This window comes from Syngnathoides biaculeatus, chromosome 6, assembly GCF_019802595.1.
Source record: "Syngnathoides biaculeatus isolate LvHL_M chromosome 6, ASM1980259v1, whole genome shotgun sequence".
Taxonomy (NCBI): Eukaryota; Metazoa; Chordata; class Actinopteri; order Syngnathiformes; family Syngnathidae; genus Syngnathoides; species Syngnathoides biaculeatus.
In genome coordinates, this window is record NC_084645.1 from 14,529,788 (window position 1) to 14,553,181 (window position 23,394).

Below are 23,394 nucleotides of genomic sequence, written 5' to 3' on the forward strand. Positions count from 1 at the left end.
AAAGTACTCAGAGAGGCAGGCAGGAGAGAACTTGGGGGGCCCTCTGGTAGGAAAGGGGAGAAGAAGACTTGGTGATGGAACCCCAAAATACAAGAAGTCATTTAAATTAAGAGATTACCGAAGAAGAAGTGGGACACGGAGAGGACAGAGGAGAGGCGTAAGCAATATATTGACATACGTTGTAGGACAAAGTAGAGGTGGCGAAAGCTAAACAAGAGGCATACGATGACATGTACTCCAGCTTGCATATGAAAGAAGGAGAAAAAGTTGATGGATGTTGTGAGGGAGGACATGAGGACAGTGGGTGTTAGAGAGGAAGATGCACGAGATAGGCTTAGATGGACAAATATTGATACGCTGTGGCGACCCTTAACAGGACAAGCCGAAAGGAAAAGAAGAAGTTAAAAATAAAGCTGAAATTCACTGTAGTTCTCAATAAGACCAGTTCTGTCAGGAGTAACATAACCCTTAAAACAATTGAAATGATTCTGGAGCCCCTTAATTTCTTGTAAATAGATACTTGTGGATAAGTGGAGAATAAAACAAGATAGTTTCATTTGTTGTTGAAACGAAGGTCAGCCATGGCATAAACTTTAACATTGGAGCACGACAAACACATGTACATGTGGGAAATCATGTCGTTATCACGCACACATCAGTAGCTACACATCAGCGTGGCTACCCTGTCTTCTGATGAATTACTTGGATTTTGCCCCACTGGCCCACTGAGTGACATCTCAATGGATGTATGAACGGATGGATGTCGGTAGCTCATAGCTGACTGGCAGTGATTGCTGGGGTATGCAGTCGGCTTTGGGCACTGTGTGAGTGTGTCCACATGCCAAAAGCATGGATGATGATGAACTGACTATTTTTGTCAAGGAGACCAACTGTACTGTCGCCTCTCATTGTGTGCTCACTGATAGTTGAACACTCACCTGCCATAACTCTTAATCTTCATCATCATCCCTACATTTTCTGGTTCACCATTTAATGTTCTGAATACTCTACATTTCCCTTGTTCAATTTTTTTTGTGTAGGTGTTGTGTGAATATATTAGTAAATGAAAAATACAGGGGTCTCGTATGCATAGTGACTCTTCTCTCACTGACAATTTTTTAGAAAAATGCAGGTACTGACCTGGTCGTTCACTTTCTTTTTTGATGAGTGCCCAGGAACTCCAGGGACTCAACGATTTGTGTACAAGTCAATTTCCCTATGTCCCACTTGAAAGCCTTCATGCATTGCTTTTCATGGGAGGAGTTTTATAACGATGCCTCGCGCCCTTAACTATTAACATTTCACTCTGGGCGATTCATGTATGGCAAAGCTAACAGGCTTATCCATTATTTCTTGTGTAATTAGCCACAAATAGGCTGCAAGACAAAGGATTTGGTGGATGTGCGGATCTTATGGTGCGGGTACCAAACTGGCACTGCCACCGTGCTCTGTGTCTTTTTGTCACTTTGGCATTTCCCTTTTAGCCTTCTCCATTACATTGCCTATGCTTTACCCCTCTCACATTCCATCAACATCTTTTGTTTTACTTTGCTGGGCCTCCCATGCAAGCGTAGCCACCCCAGTGTTTTTAATATTTGACACACATGACTGCCTGGTTGAGTTTGATCTGCAGATTTCAGCATCAAGGGACCTTTCAGTTATCGGCCTGGGGGGATGACAGAAATGTCTGTGTTTTCCCTCTATGTGCATGAGAGCGACTAGTGGACCAAAGGGTACAAGATGCAATAAGCGGAGAGTGTGAGATGACAGAACTTGTGATCCAGTATTTTCCCCTCAGAGGTTTTGGAATGCTATGACAACACACATATCTAACGTCCTTGCATCTTTGTTGCTGCCTGCCTGTCTGTGATCCTCTCTTGTCACTGAACTCAGACCAAGATATTGATGTTTTTCATCATTTGTTTGATCATGCATTCTGAGACAGGCCCATGATTTAAAGAATCAATATCAGGCTGATGGGACAATGCTAAGCAGGCTTTTATCTTTTTAGAAATGACTGGCATTTCTGACCAGCAGTGCATGCGGCATCTTATTTGTCTCATTTGTCTGAGAAGGCACCATCTTTGTGGTCGCCTCATAAGTATTAGGCCTACCTGTAATTTTTCACATGATGGATCACGTACTATATAATGTTGACTGACAAATGACTGCATGTGGAGTATGAAGGGACCTCCCAATCAGTTGTGCTGTCTGTTGTAATTGTTATAAAGATGAATAATGCTTCTCTACTGTCACCTCATTCAGTAGAATTATTAAGATAGTTAACACAACCTTGAGGACCTAAGCTGCACATAAACAGACTAGCCAAGGACTGTACTGTGGTTGAGACGTCTGCCAGTGACAGTAGAGACTCCTGTCAAAGATGGTGACACCCAAAGACAAAGATGAGTCAGCATAATTGAGGAACACATGCTGATTTAATATACTGTAAGTGTGGATGATTTGAAAATCTTATGAGGTGACCTTTTAGGGTGTAACAATTGGACATGCCCAGGAAAAATAATGTGTGGTCACCCTGATTTAAACATCAATCACACGGCATTTTTTTTCCTTTTATTCAGAAGTTCTGCGATTTCTTTCCTGCTGGCAACAGCAGGATCCATTGGGTTGCCATGGTTGTAATTAACGCAGGAATCCTCATCTGCACGGCAGCCTATTGATCCTTTTAATGTGTCAGGATAGGAAGCTGATGGATTCCCTGGGGGTCGAAGTGTTACCAGTCAGCCAATTCCTTTTCGGACATGTTCATATAATGGTGTCCAGCCAAGAAAAATAACCACACGCTTAACAAGAAAAATAACCTTGCTGTCAAATAAACACTTTGGCTTTCACATTCATGCGCTCTGACCTGAGTGTACGGATGTGCTACCTATTCTTTTTCTTGAGAAGCTGCTTGGTGATTAGTTAAGGTAATCATTGAGCTGCGGGAAGTGCAGTATAGTAACAGAAGGGATGCAATTAAGAAGGTGCTCATATCCAACTACCAGAATGCATGCTTTGGGTTTGCAATGAAATAATGCTTAACTGCATTTGCAGGTGAGCCTTAGGGGAGTTTTGCAGACTATTTCTACTATGAGCTACAAACAAAGAAGAGCCGGTGTCCCAAACCTCACACCTTCATGAGTTAATGGATTGCTTAATCTTGCAATAATCATGCAGTTTTACAGTTAAGTCTTAACATTAACTTAAGCCTCATGCTTTGTCTTTCAATTAATGAAGAGTGGGAGGCTAGAGGTAGCTTAACAAGGCTGCTGCTGGCTTTGTAGGATCTCGACAGCTCATCTCTCCTTGAATCCCGTGTAGCATTAGTCTCTCTGCAGGGATTCCGCTTGCCAGCTACAGAGGCGCTGTCAGCCCGTTCTTACCAACAGAAAGCAGTGCCAGGTGAGGGTGTCACGATGCACTGCTGCTCATAATACTCATTACTGTAGATTAGCCGTGATTAACCAAGTAGTTACACCTAGTGAAGCCCAAGTGATAACTGTATGACCAGTTTGAAGATGTAACATGTTGTCCTATGGTCAACAAGTAGGCAACTAATCCATCCTAAGTCAGCATGCATGCTCTTGGGAACAATTCACATTACATGACACTAAAGCAAAATGAAAGTGAGGTTGTGTCATTGACATTGATGAAATCGAAACATGCCAGAAGAGTCTTTCCATTTCCTTCGTTTCTTAAATCTACACACATGATGGAAGAAGGAACAACGGGGGAGGGGGGAGCACACGGCTGTGAGCCTGGCGGGGCAGCGTGAGGGGCTTTAGATAAAATTCGACCAAGTAGGCTACGTGCTGACATTTAGCGGCAGCTGTTCATGCTGACTACAGCTTCCAGAGATACAAATCCAAACAAAGCTGCTTGATTTTAATAAAAGCCAGTGCTCGCCGGTCTTCAGAAAAAATGCGAAAGCCTCTCAGCATTTCTTGAAGTGAAAAAAGAATCTCTGAAACGTATGTGGCGTTCATGGACCCGCTGCTGTTTCTGTACAGTTACTACCACAGAGAAGGCGACCATCCTCAAAGAGAACTTGATGCAAATGGTCGTTTTGGCACCTTGTTTGCGTATTATCTGTATGCTGAGTAGATCGACTCTTGACAGGTCGATGTATTTTCTGTTTAATTTCCATACACAGTGGTTATTTCTGTTATGGCCAGCCGGCATCCTGTGAGAGACGATCCAATTTAAAAATGTCGATCATCGCTTAGGGAGTTAGAAAAGTGTCATGGGAGAATCACACCCTGAGTGGAGGATTGACTCTTGCTACAACAAGTAGGAAGTTTTGAGACAATAGACACGGACACCAAAGGCAAGATTCTGGCCAGGAGAGATGAAGTCACACTGAGTTGGTGTCATCTCTCTAGCTTCATACTCTACCGGAGCCTTTTTTTAAGAATCACTCAGGTCAATCGATACAGAAGTCAACATGAGATTACATAAAAACATCATAATTTCTAAGGTTTTATTTGTCATTTCAACGGTTTCAGAGGTTTATTTGTTCATCCGGACAACAACCTATCACAGCCAGCAGTGCAATACCAATGCATATTGACATCATTACAGATACAACAACATCCTTCCAAGATCCGAACACAATTTTAAACCACCCCAACACAGGATTGTGAATCCCAGAATGAGCATGCATAGTTTCAGACAACATTTGGACTCCCTTGAGAGTTTTAGTGACTGAACCATCTGGAGCCGTATTGTTCGGAATAAACATACAAGACTGGTCCTGGATTGTAGAAGAAACTCCCCCAGTCTTTGTCAGCAGAATATCCAACACCATACGGTTCTGGAATACTGTCAGAGAGGTCGTGTCGAGCTGTTCAGCAAGTGCAACACCCAAGGCATGTGTGTCGTTGGTAATTTTTAAAACATTATAGTGAATATAATTAATACGATCTACCTTTTTGTTTGGAGTTATCCAAATAAAAATTGATTCCCACCCTGTTGCAATTTGATCCACTAATTTGTACTCATTCAGTACCCCCTGAGGTACACCTATGGTGTCGACATAAGTGGGTTTATTCCCCATACTCAGAGGTTCGGCACCACGTTTTACCCTGTGGTTCTGGAATGCTGACTTGACCACAGCTATATGTGCCAGAAAGATCAGAACCACATGGGCACAAGATCCTCTCCAATTTTTAGGAAGATGACCCCGAAGGATATTTCCCCCACACCACCACCAGGTATCTCGCCGCTGGTACCCAAGTAGAATGTCTGTTGGCAGAGAGATTCTTTCGTTACACATAGCAGTTGGCACTGTTCCAAATAATGAGCATATGGTGCCGGTGCAGTTATTGGTTACACAAGTATCACTCCCCTCTTGTGGCAAGTGGAAATGAGGTGGCTGGTGATTCACTTTAAGGGGAGGTTAGGCCTTACCGAATGTATTACACATGGGTGCATTAGCAAACATCACATTTTGTGTGGATGAAAACAACAAACTGCAATTCATATTATCAGGGATGGGGGGCATGGCATCTAAAGAATCCCATACCGGATCGGTCGTGGCCTGGGTTAACAACGCCCGTCCCCGGCACTGCTAACCTGCAGGGCGTCGGTGGAAATTCAGCTACTGTGGGTCGAAGACAAAGAAGAGGAGGAAACCGGATCCAGCGTGAGAAGAAAAAGAGGAATGCACAGAGCCTACAACTGAGTGTAGGGACTTTGAATGTTGGGACTATGACAGGAAAAGCTCAGGAGTTGGTTGACATGATGATTAGGAGAAAGGTTGATATTCTGTGCATCCAAGAGAGCAGGTGGAAAGAAGTTTAGGAGCAGGGTTTAAATTATTCTACCACAGAGTAGATGGGAAAAGAAATGGAGTAGGGGTTATTTTAAAGGAAGAGCTGGCTAATAATGTCTTGGAGGTGAAAAGAGTATCAGATCCAGTGATGAGACTAACATTTGAAATTGAGGGTATAATGTGGTTAGCAGCTATGCCCCACAGGTGGGATGTGACCCAGAGTTGAAAGAGAACTTCTGGAAGGAACTCGATGAAGTAGTTCTGAGCATCCCAGACAGCGAGAGAGTTCTGATTGGTGCAGATTGTAATGGACATATTGGTAAAGGAAACAGGGGCGATGAAGAAGTGATGGGTAAGTACAGCATCCAGGAAAGGAACTTTGAGGGACAGATGGTGGTGGACTTTGCAAAAAGGATGGAGATGGCTGTAGTGAACACTTATTTCCAGAAGAGGGAGGAACATATAGTGACCTACAAGAGCGGAGGTAGAAGCACGCAGGTGGATTATATTTTGCGCAGACGATGTAATCTGAAGGAGGTTACTGACTGTATAGTAGTGGCAGGGGAGAGTGTAGCTCGACAGCATAGGATGGTCGTGTGAAGGATGACTCTGGTGGTGGGTAGGAAGATTAAGAAGACAAAGGTAGAGCAGAGAACCATGTGGTGGAAGCTGAGAAAGAAAGAATGTTGTGCGGCCTTTCGGAAAGAGGTAAGACAGGCTCTCGATGGAAAGCAGAAGCTCCCGGAAGACTGGACAACGACAGCCAAGGTAATCAGAGAGACGGGCAGGAGAGTACTTGGTGTGTCTTTTGGTAGAAAAGGGGAGAAGGAGACTTTGTGGTGGAACCCCAAAATACAGGGAGTCATACAAGGAAAGAGATTAACGAAGAAGAAGTGGGATACTGAGAGGACTGAGGAGAGGCGAAAGGAGTACATCGAGATGCGACGTAGGGCAAAAGTAGAGGTGGCAAAGGCTAAACAAGAGGCATATGAAGACATGTACACCAGGTTGGACACGAATTAAGGAGAAAAGGATCTCTATAGGTTGGCCAGACAGAGGGATAGAGATGGGAAGGATGTGCAGCAGGTAAAGGTGATTAAGGATAGAGATGGAAATGTGTTGACTAGTGCCAGTAGTGTGCTAAATAGATGGAAAGAATACTTTGAGAAGTTGATGAATGAAGAAAATGAGAGAGAAGGAAGAGTAGAAGAGGCATGTGTGAAGGACCAGGAAGTGGCAATGATTACTAAGGAGGAAGTCAGAAAGGCACTACAAAGGATGAAAAATGGAAAGGCAGTTGGTCCTGATGACATACGGTAGAGGTATGGAAGCAATTTGGAGAGATGGCTGTGGAGTTTTTGACCAACTTATTCAACAGAATACTAGCGGGCGAAAAGATGCCTGAAGAATGGAGGAAAAGTGTTCTAGTTCCCATTTTTAAGAACAAAGGGGATGTTCAGAGCTGTGGGAACTACCGAGGAATAAAGTTGATGAGCCAAACAATGAAGTTATGGGAAAGAGTAGTGGAGGCTAGACTCAGGACAGAAGTAAGTATCTGCGAGCAACAGTATGGTTTCATGCATAGAAAGAGGACCGCAAATGCATTATTTGCCTTGAGGATGCTAGTGGAAAAGTACAGAGAAGGTCAGAAGGAGCTACATTGTGTCTTTGTGGATCTAGAGAAAGCCTATGACAGAGTACCAAGAGAGGAACTGTGGTACTGCATGCGTACGTCTGGTGTGGCAGAGAAGTATGTTAAAATAGTACAGGACATGTCTGATGGCAGCAGAACAATGGTGAGGTGTGCCTTAGGTGTGACAGAGGAATTTTAGGTGGAGGTGGGTCTGCATCAGGGATCAGCTCTGAGCCCCTTCCTGTTTGCAGTGGTAATGGATAGGCTGACAGATGAGGTTAGAGTGGAATCCCCTTGGACCATGATGTTCGCAGATGATATTGTGATATGCAGTGAAAGCAGGGAGCATGCAGAGGAACAATTAGAAAGATGGAGACATGCACTGGAAAGGAGAGGAATGAAGATTAGCCGAAGTAAAACAGAATATATGTGCGTGAATGAGAAAAGTGGAGGGGGAAGAGTGAGGCTACAGGGAGAAGAGATAGCGAGGGTGGACGACTTCAAATACTTGGGGTCAACAATACAGCGCAATGGAGAGTGTGGTTAGGAAGTGAAGAAACGGGTCCAAGCAGGTTGGAACAGCTGGCGAAAGGTGTCTGGTGTGTTATGTGACAGAAGAGTATTTGTCAGGATGAAGGGCAAAGTTTACAAAACAGTGATGAGGCCAGCCATGATGTACAGATGAGAGACGGTGGCACTGAAGAAACAACATGAAGCAGAACTGGAGGTGGCAGAAATGAAGATGTTGAGGTTCTCGCTCGGAGTGAGCAGGTTGGATAGGATTAGAAATTAGCTCATTAGAGGGACAGGCAAAGTTGGATGTTTTGGAGACAAGATTCGAGAGAGCAGACTTCGATGGTTTGGACATGTTCAGAGGCGAGAGAGTGAGTATATTGGTAGAAGGATGCTGAGGATGGAGCTCTCAGGCAAAAGAGCGAGAGGAAGACCAAAGAGAAGGTTTATGGATGTGGTGAGGGAAGACATGAGGGCAGTTGGGGTTAGAGAGGAAGATGCGGGAGATAGGCTAAGATGGCAAAAGATGACACGCAGTGGCGACCCCTCACGGGACAAGCCGAAAGGAAAAGAAGAAGAAGGGATGGGGGGCGTGGGAAGCAAAGAGGGACGGGCCATTGTAATATTGGAACTGTATTTGAGAGTACTGGAACATTACAGTTGATAATATGGTTTTACATATCATTTTCATTTCAAAAAGTACCCTGAACTGCATTGTCATAACATCGTAATGTTCTTATGAATTCTTCTTTTAGTATGTAATGTTCGCAATTTCCTGACAAAAACATTGATCCAGCTAGAAATTCAGTGTATGAACTCAGTGTATGCATATTTGGGCAAAGGCTCCAATTTCCAAAGTAGTGAATCAATTGTGAAACATATCTGTGAATCAACTTGTCACTTCATTATCATAGTATTGTTTTAAAATCATTTCTGTCCTCCATCAGCCCTCGCTGATCATTCTCAGGGCCTATTGGACTCAACTGCCAATATTTTTCATTGGTTATAGATAAATGCCATTAGTTCTGCTTAGCAACATGTGGCTGTGCTAATGTGATATGGAATACATTATCCTGGCCATTCTGTTGAGCACATGGCTCCTTGTACTAGATTAAAATTTTATCTTAGTTGTGAAGTTTTATTATAAATCATGTATCCCATTTCCTGTTTTTGCGGTTTACTACAATGTCTTTGAAAACTACATTGGAAGTAACAAAAGCACACTGTAATTTTAGTGTTTGGTAACCTAGCAAATCATTCAACGAAAAAAAATTCTCCTTGATTTAAAAGGTTCTACCTTGGCAGACACATCTTGTCTTTCACTTCAGTTTTGTTCACTTTCGCGTGACGTACTAAGTGTAGTTGACGCTCATCCCTACTAGTTCCATGCAGAGGTTCGCTTATTATCTTAAATTAGCATATTTGCACTTGAGTGCCGCTTTTGCATTCTATAAAGTACATTGAAATATCACGAATATTATAATAATTGATATTTTTTCTCTTTTTCTCTTTCCCCTTACCTTCCTGTCCATTCCTTTTTACTTCTTCTTTCATCCAGGTGGAGCGAGAAATAGCCATTCTGAAGCTCATAGAACACCCGCATGTTTTAAAGCTACATGATGTCTATGAAAATAAGAAATACTTGTAAGTATCAGCTTTGGAGTTGCTGCAAATTGCCGTTTACACCAATGTCTTTTTTATTTTCTATACAAAGGTTTGTTTGTTTATTATTGTGGGGTGTTATTTTTATGGATAAATGAATGCCATTTGTTGTCCTCCCCACAACTCTCAAAGATGATATTCTTGGCCTAAAGGAATGGTTTTAATTGGCTTTGTATGATTTGAGGACAACATTGTTAACCTTATTGGGGCCAACGGTCCATTAGTATTGGCATGAGGCATTTAATTTAGTTGCTCATGCTTGGGGAATTCTAATAGGGAGAGGAAAATATCCATAATGTAAACAACACAATACAGTCATCAACCACAGCCACATTTGCAGTACGATACATTCGCCCTGGAGAGTGCCAGCTGTATTACACACTCGAGCATGCAGGCACATTCATTCATAAAGCTGTTTGCTAACATTGCCTGTGGTGAGTGACAAGCCCATCGGTCATTTACAGCAGCCTCTTCGTCCACAGAGGACGATTTGTCAACTAAATTCAATTAGCTCTCATCTTGAGTTTTACAGGCCAAATGGGATAAGACACACTACACTACATGTGTTGAGATTTTAAGAGGAGCAGAATATTGTGATTTGCAATATAAGTGGATTATTTGAGTCACATTTCAAAGTATTTATTTTACTCTCTTGGTCGCAAGTAGCATGACCGAAAGGCTAACCCCTTCATCCTCATACTGTCAGTTTGCACTTAAGTTGTCTTTAGTGAAAGCTATCAAGTGTAAGATAAACAGTGTAATGGTGTGAGTTGTCCAACAACTCGAGATTTATGAGGCCGTTGGCATAATCCACAGCAAGTGGTTTACTGAGTGTTTCGATAGGTGAAAGGGAAATAGAAGTTGAGTAGATGATGCTCCTGCATCAATATTCTATTAAGGAATACTTCATTGGTTCAAGTGAATAATCACATCATGATGTTAAAATACATTACACCTCTAAGACGAATAGTAGCCATAACGGTGCTCAGTCGAAGATGACATAATCCAGATGTGGAAATGTGATTCAGAATTTACTCGCTAAAATGCCAACATTTTCATCTTAGCTGTCAGTTTTGAAAAGACCTGTGACTTCACATTTCCTGCATTTTTAGGTTTGCAAAGGTCCCAGTGAAGCGATATTTTCTTCTCGAACACATTAGTTGCATGTAAATTGGTAATGGCTGGATGCTAATATTATTTACAAAAGATTCACGTGTAGCCGTGTCATACAAATGTCAATAAATGACCTTTTTGAGGAATAATGTTAATTTCATTGAGGCTGTACTGTAGAACCTCTAAGGTGAAATGAGGCGCTTCTCAATTTCCATTACCCTAATTAAGATAGAAACCATTCTTTCCGGGGTCAAGCTTTTCACGTCATAAAAAGTGTTGTTAATAGAACAGGTATATTTTTCAAATAATATTGTGACATTCTTAACCGTCATACACAAAAAGTAGTACAATGTTAATAGTAAAGTATGGAAACAACAAAAACACTCAATGATTATGAGTAACAATGCTGGAGTATTCCTGCTTGTCCTGTGTCTCCTTCATGTAACTTTTGGTCCACATTACATTCATTCCCCTTGTGCACTCCTTCCTAAACCTGGTCCTTCTTGTACAGTCTTCCCCTGAAGAGTGGAAGCTCTTATAGCTGCAGGGGAGACCAACTCCATATTTTCTTTTACAGTACGTTTTTTTTCCCTCCTGCAGATTTCCCATTACTTTTTTTTTCCTATAAAGTTTATGAGGAGTGAGCAGAAGGTGTGTATTTCACCTGTTGTCTGACATTCCCTTTGCGCTGTAGTGAAGATGAAGGGAGGTTGATAATAAATGAGGGAAGGGCAGTTCAGAGCAGGGCAAAACTGGCTTCCAGCGCACAGTCCGTTTCATGTGAGCTTCAGCAGAGATTAATCTCCTCGTGTCCCCTCGGAGCACGGGAGCATGGCCGTGCGGTCCTAATGACAGACTGTTACCAACCCCACGTGCTCTTCCCGAGTAGAGGCCGCCAAAAAAAATGTATGATGCCGGGAAACAGTGTGTGATTCTTCTCAAAATAATTCGGACGCTGCCGTTGAAAAAGAACACACAAAAGATTTACCTCAAGTGTATTTGAAACCTATTATAAGATCCTTGATGTCTAAGTGTAGTCCTACTCTGTCATCCATGGGATGCTTCCCACTACACACAAGGTGAGTTTGTCAGGACCTTTCACATTTCAGTGCACTGGTGAGAGTTTGGAGATTAAAATCTCAAACATAAAAACAAACTGTTTAATGTGACCTTTGGGTTGAAACATTATTTATTTGGACATTTTCATTTTATGAGAATCCCTCCCAGATGACTCCAACTCAAACATGACTTGGGATGCCTGAGCTCTTCACTTTCTCTTTAGTGTTGTTTCATGGGGACTCCTAAATCAATAAGCAATTATTTTTGCCATTATCTTATCCATTTCTAAAAAAATATTATTGTATTTTATTGTTTGTGCGAGGGCTGACTTTCCCTGACTCCCCTCTGTCTGTCATTCTTTTTAGGTACCTTGTACTAGAACATGTGTCCGGTGGAGAACTCTTTGACTATTTGGTGAAGAAAGGCCGATTAACACCTAAAGAGGCTCGAAAATTCTTCAGACAGATCATGTCTGCACTAGATTTTTGCCACAGTCATTCCATATGGTAAGTATCTACAAATGAGTGTGTGTGTAATTTTTGTTTGTTTTGGGCAAGGAGCAAATGAGTTGTTGAATGACTTGTCTGTTACACTTGCGCGACAGATTTTTTTTAACTATCGTGAAAGCAATCTAATTTGCCAGTAGGCTCCATTGACCATGTTGGGTGTCGTCAGGTTTAACTGTCCATCTGCTCTTTGTCTGTGTTTCTGATAGTCGGGAATTTGGAAAGAATAAAAATTAGAAAACTGAATGCGTAGGAGACAGTTGATAGTTGGATATTCGCCTGTACCATTGTGGCAGTAGTTTGCAATGGTGTAGAATTGCACTACATTATACTGAGAGGTGTTGAAATTTGAAAATAAATTGAAAATGAAGTTGAATGGTGGGGTGGTGGAGCAGCTGGTTAGCTGGCCTCACAGTTCTGGGGACCAGGATTCAAAGATGTGTATGTTTTAATTGTTCCAAGAGCAATTCAAAGAAAGCCCACCAAATCCATTGTTTTCAAGGAACGAGTACCTAGTGTATTTATATTTGATTACATCCCACTGACTTCTTTGATCATTTATTGCGAAGCCAATTATATTTTGGCTGGTGCTATTTAATAATTAACACTATGGTGGAGGTGGTATATTTTGCAAAAGCCTCTGAAAAAAGGTTTACTTGAGATGATAAATGTTACGCGAGTTATTGTGCAGATTATTGTAAGGTGGTGTTTGTCTCAAATAATACATTAAGAGTTGAATTAAGATTTACCGCTTTTATACCACTGATCTGTCTTGCCGTAGGGATAGAAAGTTTGAAGTGAATAATTAGTGGGGGTAGTACGGATTAATCCAATTAGTGTAAAGCTCCTGACATCTAGTGAATGCAAACATTCAGATTATCACGCTGCTTTTGCAGTGAGATTCACCATCAGATTTATTTGCCATCGCCTTTTTCTTCCCTGCCTGCTTAAATCCGCTCACTAAGACTCTTAGAAAAGGATGCCTTGTAAGTCATCATGAGGTGGATTCTCCCTCATTCTCCTCCGAGTGTCAATTAGACGCATGCGCAGGCAGCCCTCCTCACCTCGCTCGCCATCCCAGTAACCCCTCAAAAAAATAGTTTCTGCAATTATTTTTTTTCCAATTCCTTCTTGACTACACAGGACATACGCAAATCATTAGAACTTATGGTGCTCCTGCAAGAGAGAGAGAATTCAGTCAATGACAAATTTGATGGGTGATGATTTATGACCTTATGCCGGGAGTGTCGGCCTCATCGGAAGTGAAATCTGGCCGGAAGTCAAACGTGAAACCGGAAAGAGGACCCCCTCTGGGAAGTGATGATGCCGCCGGAAATCACTTTAATCAACCAAATGTACAGTATATAAACATACAGTAGTGTGCAAGGCCCAAGCGTTTATCAAAAACAAGGAAAAGGTCTTATTACTGAGTAGTACATCTAATATCATTGCAAGCTAATTTAACAAGTAAAATCCAGTTGGAAAATCTAAATAAAAAAGTATATAAAATAAATTAAAGGTGTAGATTGGTTTGTCTTCCAGCAGAGAGAAACTGTGTACCAGAGTGTGACTGCAATAGATTTATCTGTAGTCAGATTTACATGGAACTATTTGTAAGAAAGTTCTCAATCTTGGTAAAATCTCTTAAATTGCAATTCACATACAGTGTGTGGACACCTTTCTAACTTCACTCCCCTTTTCTCCATTTAGTCTGTCATGAAATGTTACAAAACCCTTGATAGGAGCTGAGTGGCAATGCGATCGGAGAAAATAATTGCTACATAATAAAAAAAAACTTTTGTTCTGTTCTAACCTAGTTGGGTTAGGGTGAGGCTCTCAAGAAAGCTTTGCGGTTGTGCTCATAGTCGTGTGAAATCCCTTGATTACATCAGAACCACATTACAGCAATTGTCTCTTCGGAAATAAACACAATGGTTGTATTAGCTGTAAAATAATGCTGTACAATTGTTAGTGTGTTACAATTATGCAAGATGGAGGACGATGCCCGAACACATGGGCTTTGCGTCAGCAAACAACGCTCCACAGAATTTCTATTGCCGATACTGGCCTTGTAATCAACAGGAAGAATTATTTAGATTTTTGGGGGGTATTTAATAAAAATGTGAATTAGGCCATTATCTGTATTCCTCGGATTTAAAAAAAAAAAAAAAGTAGGAAAAAAAAACAGGACATGATTTATCCACTTCAGCACATCAAAAATAAAAGAAAGCAGATTTATTTGTATAGTGCATTTCATACACAAGGTAACTCAATGTGCTTTATGTGGTTGAAAGCATTCACTGTCACGAACAGGGCTCAAGGGCGGACCTAAATGCACAACTCCAGAGGCAGGTAGGCAGTACAGAGGAAACCTTTATTTGTTCCAAGGTCGGGGATAAGGCAGCCAGTCCAAACAAGCAGAGGTAACAGTAGCGACAGGCTTACGAGGGTGGTCAGGGGACAGGCGTGGGTCGGTACACAGAAGGTCGACGTCAGGCAAACGGGAGTGCGGGAACGAGGCATCAAAGGCAACGATCTGGCGGAGGACTAGTCGTCCCCTGGGTCCTATATGTCCTGGGTGTCATTAGAGTTCATGAGGCGGAGGTGTCTGTCTACTGACTGGATGGCCACGCCCAGCCCGGGCTGGAAGCCAGGAGCATGACAGTACTCCCCCTTTAACGGCCGGCTCTGTACGGCCCAGGAGTATCTGGATGGGCCGCGTGAAAGTCCCTGATGAGGGAGGGGTACACGACGAAATGGGAGGGGATCCAGGAGCGCTCCTCCGGTCCATATCCCTCCCAGTCTACTAGGTACTGGACCCCACTTCCTCGGCGGCGGGAGGACATCAGCCGGCGCATATACACCGGGTCGCCGTCCACCATGCGGTGTCCCATCTTGAGCTCTGGTGCAACTCTCCTCTTGCGGTCCGCTGCGGACTTGTAGGCGCTGTCCATGCTTAGCAGCGTCCTCTGAGCTGTCTCCCAGGTCCATTTGCAGCGTCATGCCACCGCGAGGGCTGACGGCACCGTGGAGTCCGTGGCCAATGAAGGGAATAGAGAGGCGGGATAGCCGTGCACGACGTGGAATGGAGTCATACCTGTCGAAGCTGAGGGCAGAGAATTATGAGCATACTCTACCCATTTGAGGTGCTGGCTCTACGTGCTCTGGTCCCTGGATGCCAAGCAGCGAAGTCCAGTCTCCAGGTCTTGATTGACCCTCTCTGTCTGGCCGTTGGACTCCGGGTGATGGCCCGATGTCAGACTCGCCGAGGCGCCAATGAGGGTGCAGAATTCCTTCCAGAACCGGGCGACGAATTGCGGGCCTCTGTCTGAAATGATGTCCAGGGGGAACTCTTGATAGCGAACGACCTCGTCTAATAACAGCTGGGCTGTCTGCTTGGCCGTTGGGATCCTTGGGACCGGCACGAAGTGGACCATTTTCGAGAACCGGTCCACTATAGACAGCACCACTGTGTTCCCTTGGGAAGGTGGTAAGCCGGTGACAAAGTTCAGTGCGATATGGGACCACGGGCGGGAGGGAATGAACAGAGGCCGCAACTCTCCAACAGGCCACAGGCGAGACGTCTTATTGGCCGCACACACCGGGCAGTCGTTGATGAAGTCTCTCACATCCTTACTAAGGTTGGGCCACCAGAATCGTTGTTCGATTACCGAATGCGTCTTTGCCATTCCTGGGTGGCAGACCGTCTTGTTGGTGTGGGCCGAGTTGATGACATCTCCCCGCAGTGACGGCGTGACCAAGAGGCGATCAGACGGACAACCAGCGGGGGCCGGCGTTTCCCTCAGGGCCTCTTTCACCCGGTCACGAAGCACACCTCTGGTAAGATAGAGGCGGCTGCCAATTCCACGCGCTCCCCCTCATGTAACCGCGAGAGGGCATCCGGCTTGCCATTCTTGGAGCCTGGGCGGAAAGACAAGGTAAAATGGAAGCGGGTGAAGAATAAGGCCCACCTGGCCTGACGAGCGTTCAGCTGCTTCGCGGTCCTCAGGTACTCGAGGTTCTTGTGGACGGTGAGGACCACGAACGGGACTCCATCGCCGTCTTGACCGCCAACAGCTCGCAGTCTCCTATGTCGTAGTTTCATTCAGCCGGGGACAGCTTCTTTGACAAGAAGGCGCACGGGTGGATCCTTCCATCCATGGAACTGCTTTGTGATAAGATGGCTCCGCCTGAGTCCGACGCGTCGACCTCAACCACGAACTTGTGCTCCGGGTCTGGCGCAATGAGGATAGGCGCAGCGGTGAAACTAGCCTTGAGTTTGTCAAAAGCCTCCTGGCAGGTCCTGGTCCACTCAAAGGTGTTGTGCGGGGACGTAAGAGTGTGCAGAGGGGCAGCAATGGAAGTAAAGTTTGGTATAAACTTCCGGTAAGAGTTTGCGAAGCCAATGAACCACTGCACGTCCTTCCTACTGGCGGGAGTGGGCCACTGTAGCACCGCCACTACCTTCCCAGGATCCATACGTATCTCCCCCTCCACCAGGATGAAGCCCAGGAAGGACACGGATGCTCGGTGGAATTCACATTTCTCCATCTTGACGAACAGTTGATGCTGTAACAGACGCTAGAGCACCGCTCTGACCTGTCGGATGTGGGAGGTCAGGTCTGATGAGAAAATCAGAATGTCATCCAAATACACAAAAACATTCTAATTCAGAAACTCCCGAAGTACATCGTTAATAAACTTCTGAAAGACGGCCGGGGCATTCGTTACTCCGAATGGCATCACCAGATATTCATAGTGTCCAGTGGAGGTGTTGAACGCCGTCTTCCATTCGTCTCCCTCCCGGATCCCCACCAGGTGGTAGGCACTGCGCAGGTCCAACTTGGTGAAGATCCGGGCTCCCTGAAGAAGTTCAAATGCTGTGGCGCTCTGAGCCAGAAGATACCTGTTTTTGACTGTAACCTCATTAAGTCCTCGGTAGTCGATGCAGGGTCGTAGCATAGTGTCCTTCTTTATGATGAAGAAGAACCCTGCACCGGCTGGTGAGGACAATGGACGGATGACGCCGGCGGCTAGCGACTCCTCCACGTATTTCCTCATTGCCTGGAGTTCCGGTCCTGTTAAGGAAAACAATTTCCCTCTCGGAGGTGAGGTGCCAGGGAGAAGTTCAATGGCACAGTCATACGGCCGATGTGGCGGCAGGGATTTCGCCCTAGTCTCAGAAAACACCTCCTTCAAGTTGTACTAGCAAGAGGGCACCATGGTTAGCTCCGAGGCGGTACTCGATTCTTCTTGCCGTACTGGCGCGACTTGAATCTTCCCGTCTTCCTGGGCAGCGAAACAACGTTTGCGACAGTCCTCGCCACATGTCTTTATGTGACCCGTGGCCAAATCTATGTGCGGATTGTGCTCTTTGAGCCACGGGCTCCCCAAAATAATGTCGCTGCTATGTGCATTGAAGACATGAAAGCTAATGCGCTCCGAGTGAGTGTCGGAAAGCCTATACATAACGTCTGAGTGTGGTGTGTTACCAGGCAGAGGAACTTGCTGTTAGCAGCGTAGGCGTTACGAAGCCACTGCGTGGGGAAGGTCGCTGCCCCCAACGCCTTGACTACGCGGGGATTTATCAGGTTTGCATCCAATCCGGAGTCAACGAACACAGTCACAGTACATGAGCGGGAGTCCGTTCCCAAGGTGAGGTGAAGAAGCGACCTCCCTGACTCTGCCGCAGTATACCGGACACTCACCGGAGTGGAGATCCTGAGGTCGGTGTGATATGGTCGAACCGGGCAGTGGGCGATCAAGTGTCCCAGACGCCCGCAGTAGAAACAGCACCCCTTCCGTCAGCGGCGCAGACGCTCCTCCGTGGAGGGCAGCGTGGGCGACCAGGCAGCGGCCGGACTGGGCAACTCCGTCTCTCCCTCGGTCATCGCGTCCATTTGCCCCTGCATTACCAGTCGCTGGTCAACCTTGAGGGCCAATGCGATGAGAGCGTCCAGCGAGGGAGGGAGATCCACGCGATGAGGAGACCGCGGATCTGCAGAGAGAGTCCCTGGAAAAAGGCGTCGTGCAGGGCGTCCTCGTTCCATTGACTCTCGGCGGCGCGGATCAGGAACTCGAGCGCGAGCCGCGACAACGACCCTGGCGAAGCGTCATGAGTGAAGCCACCGCCCTGCATTCCGGCGCCGCATACTGGAACACTTGGGTGAGTGCGCAGACGAATGACGTCCTGGAACGACATGTCTCTGAGTTACGACTCCATTCTGCCGTGGCCCATGCCTCCGCCCTTCCCGTCACAAAGGCAATCCATGAGTGGTCCGTGGGGAAGGCGGAAGCCTGCAGTTCAAAATGGAGGTCGCACTGGGCGAGGAAAGGCTTGACGTTCCCTGAGTCGCCTGAGAATCGTTCCAGTTGGGAGAGCAGGGTTATACAGGCACGAGGGAGCTACGAGGGATACTACAGGCGGAGTGGCCACTGCCGGCGTGGCAGCTGCGCTAGGCTGGGAGGCTAGCCAGAGCTCCAGCCGTGCGCAGATCTCATGGAGCCACTGAATGGTTACCTGGAGAGCAGCCTCCTGCTCAACCAGGCGTCTGCCCTGGACTTGCAGTGAGCGGCGGATGGCTTCTGAGTCAGCTGGGTCCGTGTTGTGGCCAGATCGTTCTGTCACGAACTGGGCTCAAGGGCGGACCCAAATGCACGACTCCAGAGGCAGGCAGGCAGCACAGAGGAAACCTTTATTTGTTCGGGGATCAGGCAGACAGTACAAACAAGCAGAAGTAACAGTAGCGGCAGGCTTATGAGGGTGGTCAGGGGACAGGCGTGGGTCGGTACACCGAAGATAGACGTCAGGCAAACGGGAGTGCTGGAACGAGGCATCAAAGGCAATGATCTGGCGGAAGACTAGTCGTCCCCCGGGTCCTATATGTCCTGGGTGTCATTAGAGTACACGAGGCGGAGGTGTGTGTCTACTGATTGGCTGGCCACGCCCAGCCCGGGCTGGAAGTCAGGACCATGACATTCACAGGAGAAAACAAAGACAGGCGCAGTGGAAAAAAATGAGTTCATAGAGATCCAGTGTTAAAACTTAAAACTTGATCTCGATGTAGTATTTTATTTTACAACTCCCTCCCACAATATCTGACTGAAAGATGTTCCAATGCAGCGATTAGCATGAGTGTGTCGACTCCTCACCATCCGAATATTTCCCTTTGCAACAAAGCTTCAAGGTCAAGGGCACCAACATCAGCTGCGTTTTCCGCTTAAGGTCACAATAACAGAATGTTCACTCAAAAATACTTGGTTTGGAAGCCTTCGTAGAATCTTTCATTTTTGCCAAAATGCACATAATGCATAACGATTAGCTGGGGATTTTTTTTTTTATTTTTTTGTGTACACGTTGAAATGCTGTTACTCTGATTACACAGGTTTTGCAAAAGAATTATTTTTTTTTATCATTGTATTTACAATGTTCTGTTTTATCATCTACGTACTGTTTAAAAAGAATTTCACTGTTATGATCATAACAGCAGCAGCGAGAATCATTTTACATCCTTCAACTGCAGGCATAAAACCCTTAAAGACTCAGACGCTTTTTTGTGGGATCCTGGTGGACGTCAGATTTGTTTTCACTTGGAAACAATAGGAAATAACAAAAAGAAATGCATAAATAGTAATAACTAAAAATAATTAATAATGAATAATTAAATGCCAGGTTGGTGGCATGTTGGAAAAGCCGGTAAAGCGTTGGGCTCACAGTTCTGGGGACCCAGGTTCGATCCCAGCCCCGCCTGTGTAGAGTTTGCATGTTCTCCCTGTGCCTGCCTGGGTTTTCTCCGGGCACTCCGGTTTCCTCCCACATCCCAAAAACATGCAACATTAATTGGACACTCTAAATTGCCCCTAGGTATGATTGTGAGTGTGGTTGTCTCTATGTGCCCTGTGATTGGCTGGCAACCAGTTAAGGGTGTACCCCACTTTCTGCCCGTTGACAGCTGGGATAGGCTCCAAGACTCCCCGTGACCCTCATGAGGATAAGCCGCAAAGAAAATGGATGGATGGATGGATAAATTCCACATAAACTATTGCCATTATTTAAGCCTTTAATATCTCTACAAGCTTTTTCATATTGATTTTAATATCCATACGTATCTGCAGGTATAAAATAAGCACAGAAGCCAAAGAAGAAGAAAAACACATACATAGTTAATTCTTTAATGCTTGATAATTTGAAGTGTTAAAGAATAGGAAACTTTTGGAGTCTTCAATTAACCTGTCATGCTTTGTTTTGGAATGTGTGAGGAAGCCAGACTACCCAAAAAAAAAACACACAAATATGGGGAGGAAATGCAAACTGTGAGACAAACGCGCTCCTAGTAGTAAGTCCCAGCCGGCCTGTTTGTGTCATTATTGTGTATTTTCTTTCTTTTTCTTCCCAAGTGACAGCTTTTATTACAAACTCACGTACGTGATTTCGTAAGTCTGCACGACCTCCTGTGACAAACCCATCTCACAAAGAATGTGTTCCTATGTGAGCAGAAAGGGAATATTGCATTGATTTTTTTTTTTTTTTTTTTTTTTACCCCCCAATGGCGGTGCTGTTGGGAGCTTATGACAATCACTCAGAGGTCAAGTAAATCAGCACCACAGACATTTTCGTTGCTTCCCCGGTCACTTTGTCCTCCCACACTGTCAGATATTGGGCATGCAGTTTTTCTGGACCATGTCATGCGTTTTCATGACTGCGAGCCCCTGAACCATTCAGAGAGAATGAGGAGAAATCAACGGGAGACTCACAAAATGATCGGAACCGACGCCCCCATGTTGTTTTACTAACGGCACTAGCGAGTCAGTCCACAACCTTGTATGTGTGAGTTAAATACTAATTGACTGTGTGAGATGGGAGATAATGACTCTTTCCAGAATCTAACTCCCATACTAATAACTTGTACACCTTTGTAACTAATGCACTTACACATCTGTGTCTTCTCTTTTTGCACTAAACCCATACAAGAGCATCATCTTGTCTGTCAGCCGGCATCCTGCATGCGTTTCTTCCCAGATTTGCCTTTTGACCTTTTCCTCCCTTGTCGGTATTATTCTAAAGGTCCTGTCTGGACGTTTAGTGCCGTTAACCTCCCTTACATTCACTTTCCGTGGTTACATGGATGTATTCCCTGGAAGAAGAGCTCTACGTATATCAATGGAACAATTTCTGGATAAAGGCAAAGCGAAAATACTCCTGTAATGTTTCACATGAATGCAATTAAATTACTTTCAAAAATTTCCTTCTGTATTAGATCCAGATGGAACCTGGAATCAAAAACCAGTGGGGTTTCTCTCAATTTTTTTTTCATGAAGTCATCCGTATGGAGCGACATCACAATTTGACAAGAAACTCGTTTTGGGCATATAATCATGAAAATTACAGTTTAATGGCTCCAGAAGGCAGCGTACAAATAGAAAGACACAAAGCCATTCCTACCTCCTTGAAACTTGTGTGAGCGATTTTGAACTGAAGTCAGTTTATATCTACAGCACCAGTTTCATAAGTGTCTTACCATTCAAAATTGCAAACCTCTCTAATTTCCATAGTGCTGTGCCCCCTTGAGTCTTGAGCAGTGATTCTATTCCAACGTTATATCACAGATTGTTAGCTACTGTTCACATGTATACGGTATAATTTATAACAAACAAGCTCTGTACAAAGTGGGGAATTAGATTAAATCAACAGAGACAGAGGCAAAAGTTCTCTTTATGTCTGATGTCAACGCAATTAAAGTTACTAAATATTGCATCGATGATTGCAAATAAACCACACTTCTTAAACGGCTTTTCTGTCATGAAGTTGAAAAACAGCGAAATGTGTGATTGGGTGATACAATGCACTTGTTCCATAGCTTCGGCTGCAACCCCATTATCGTAGGGGGTAACCAACTTCGAACAAGAAAATAACAAACCAATTAATGCGGGTCTGGAGATTTTAATATCTGATAAATAATGGCCTCCCAAGACGCCCTCTTAACCAGAAATGAAGTAAGACATTACTGGAGACGTCGCCTGAAAACGTGGTCAGGTTAGAAGTGGATTATTAATAAGAAATAAATAATACATTTTAATTGACTTTTGGGATAGGGCTAATGATAATAATAATTGGTGACATTAAATAGTAATATTTAGTAAAGGCCAATGAATCCATCGGCAGATATTTTTGATGATGGCACGTCAAAATGTCATGTACTTTGCCACCATTCCAAGGTTGACGCATCAAGAAGAGTAAAATAATAAATATTGAAGCCATAATTTATTAATGACTAGAGTAATGATTATATTGCAATTGAACAGCAGGCTGAATTATTTTTATTCTATTTTGTAATACAGTAATGCGATATGTCTCATGATAATGTTTTTGATCAAATTTTGAAAATTAGGAAATTGAAAAAAAATTTGGACAACTTGTTCTAGAAGTGAATTTCTTTGACTTGGCAGCTGTTATAATATAATCCATAATAAAAAGTATGGTGGAAATGTTCAATAGCTTTGACTTCCAAGAGGACGAGTCCAGCACAGGTTGCAGTCATACAGGAAAAATTTGCATGCATGCATGCACATGATCGCAGCCAACTAAGTACTTGATGTTATATTGCAAGAATTCTGGCTAACTGACCCAGTGGGATGTTAAACTTGCTCAAACAGCATGCAGATAACACATTATACCGCATGGTGTAATTGACTGTGGGGCTCCGTTATTGAAGCTGATCTTAATCAAACTTGAATAATGCAATTCTATTTTGTTTCTTGTGCTGTTTTCATTTGTCACTTTCATATTTCATCTTGTGCAGATGTGTGTAAAATGTATTTTTAAGCATTAGTAATGTTTTCCAGTCAATTTCAATATTTCTGGGAAGCAACAAAGTGGTAAGAGTTGTTCGTTTTAGAAAGCGCATAATAAATGTTTGTATAGGGGGGCTTTAGGACAAAGGTGGAGCCAACTCTGACACGTTAATGTCCCATGATGGAGCTCCTTAATCACATTATAGAAAACTGCCAACCGATATTTCAGCATCCTTCACGATGCAGTTTCTTCACTGAAGCTGTCAGTAAATGATTTTGTTGGTGACCCGATGCTTGGATTCACCTCTTGAGGGTTCTTTGTTTTGCATACACTTTGCCAG

At 44.2% G+C, this 23,394-nt stretch overlaps 1 protein-coding gene across 3 annotated transcripts in view; it reads left to right on the forward strand.

The window, feature by feature from the left end:
- The window catches only part of brsk2a (BR serine/threonine kinase 2a), a 222,607-nt gene that overhangs the window by 146,543 nt on the left and 52,670 nt on the right, over positions 1-23,394 (forward strand). For all 3 annotated transcript variants that reach the window (XM_061821483.1, XM_061821481.1, XM_061821482.1), the window contains exons 3-4: positions 9,481-9,566; positions 12,122-12,262. In XM_061821483.1, coding sequence (XP_061677467.1) covers positions 9,481-9,566; positions 12,122-12,262 — 227 coding nt within the window. The remainder of the gene's footprint in view (positions 1-9,480; positions 9,567-12,121; positions 12,263-23,394) is intronic.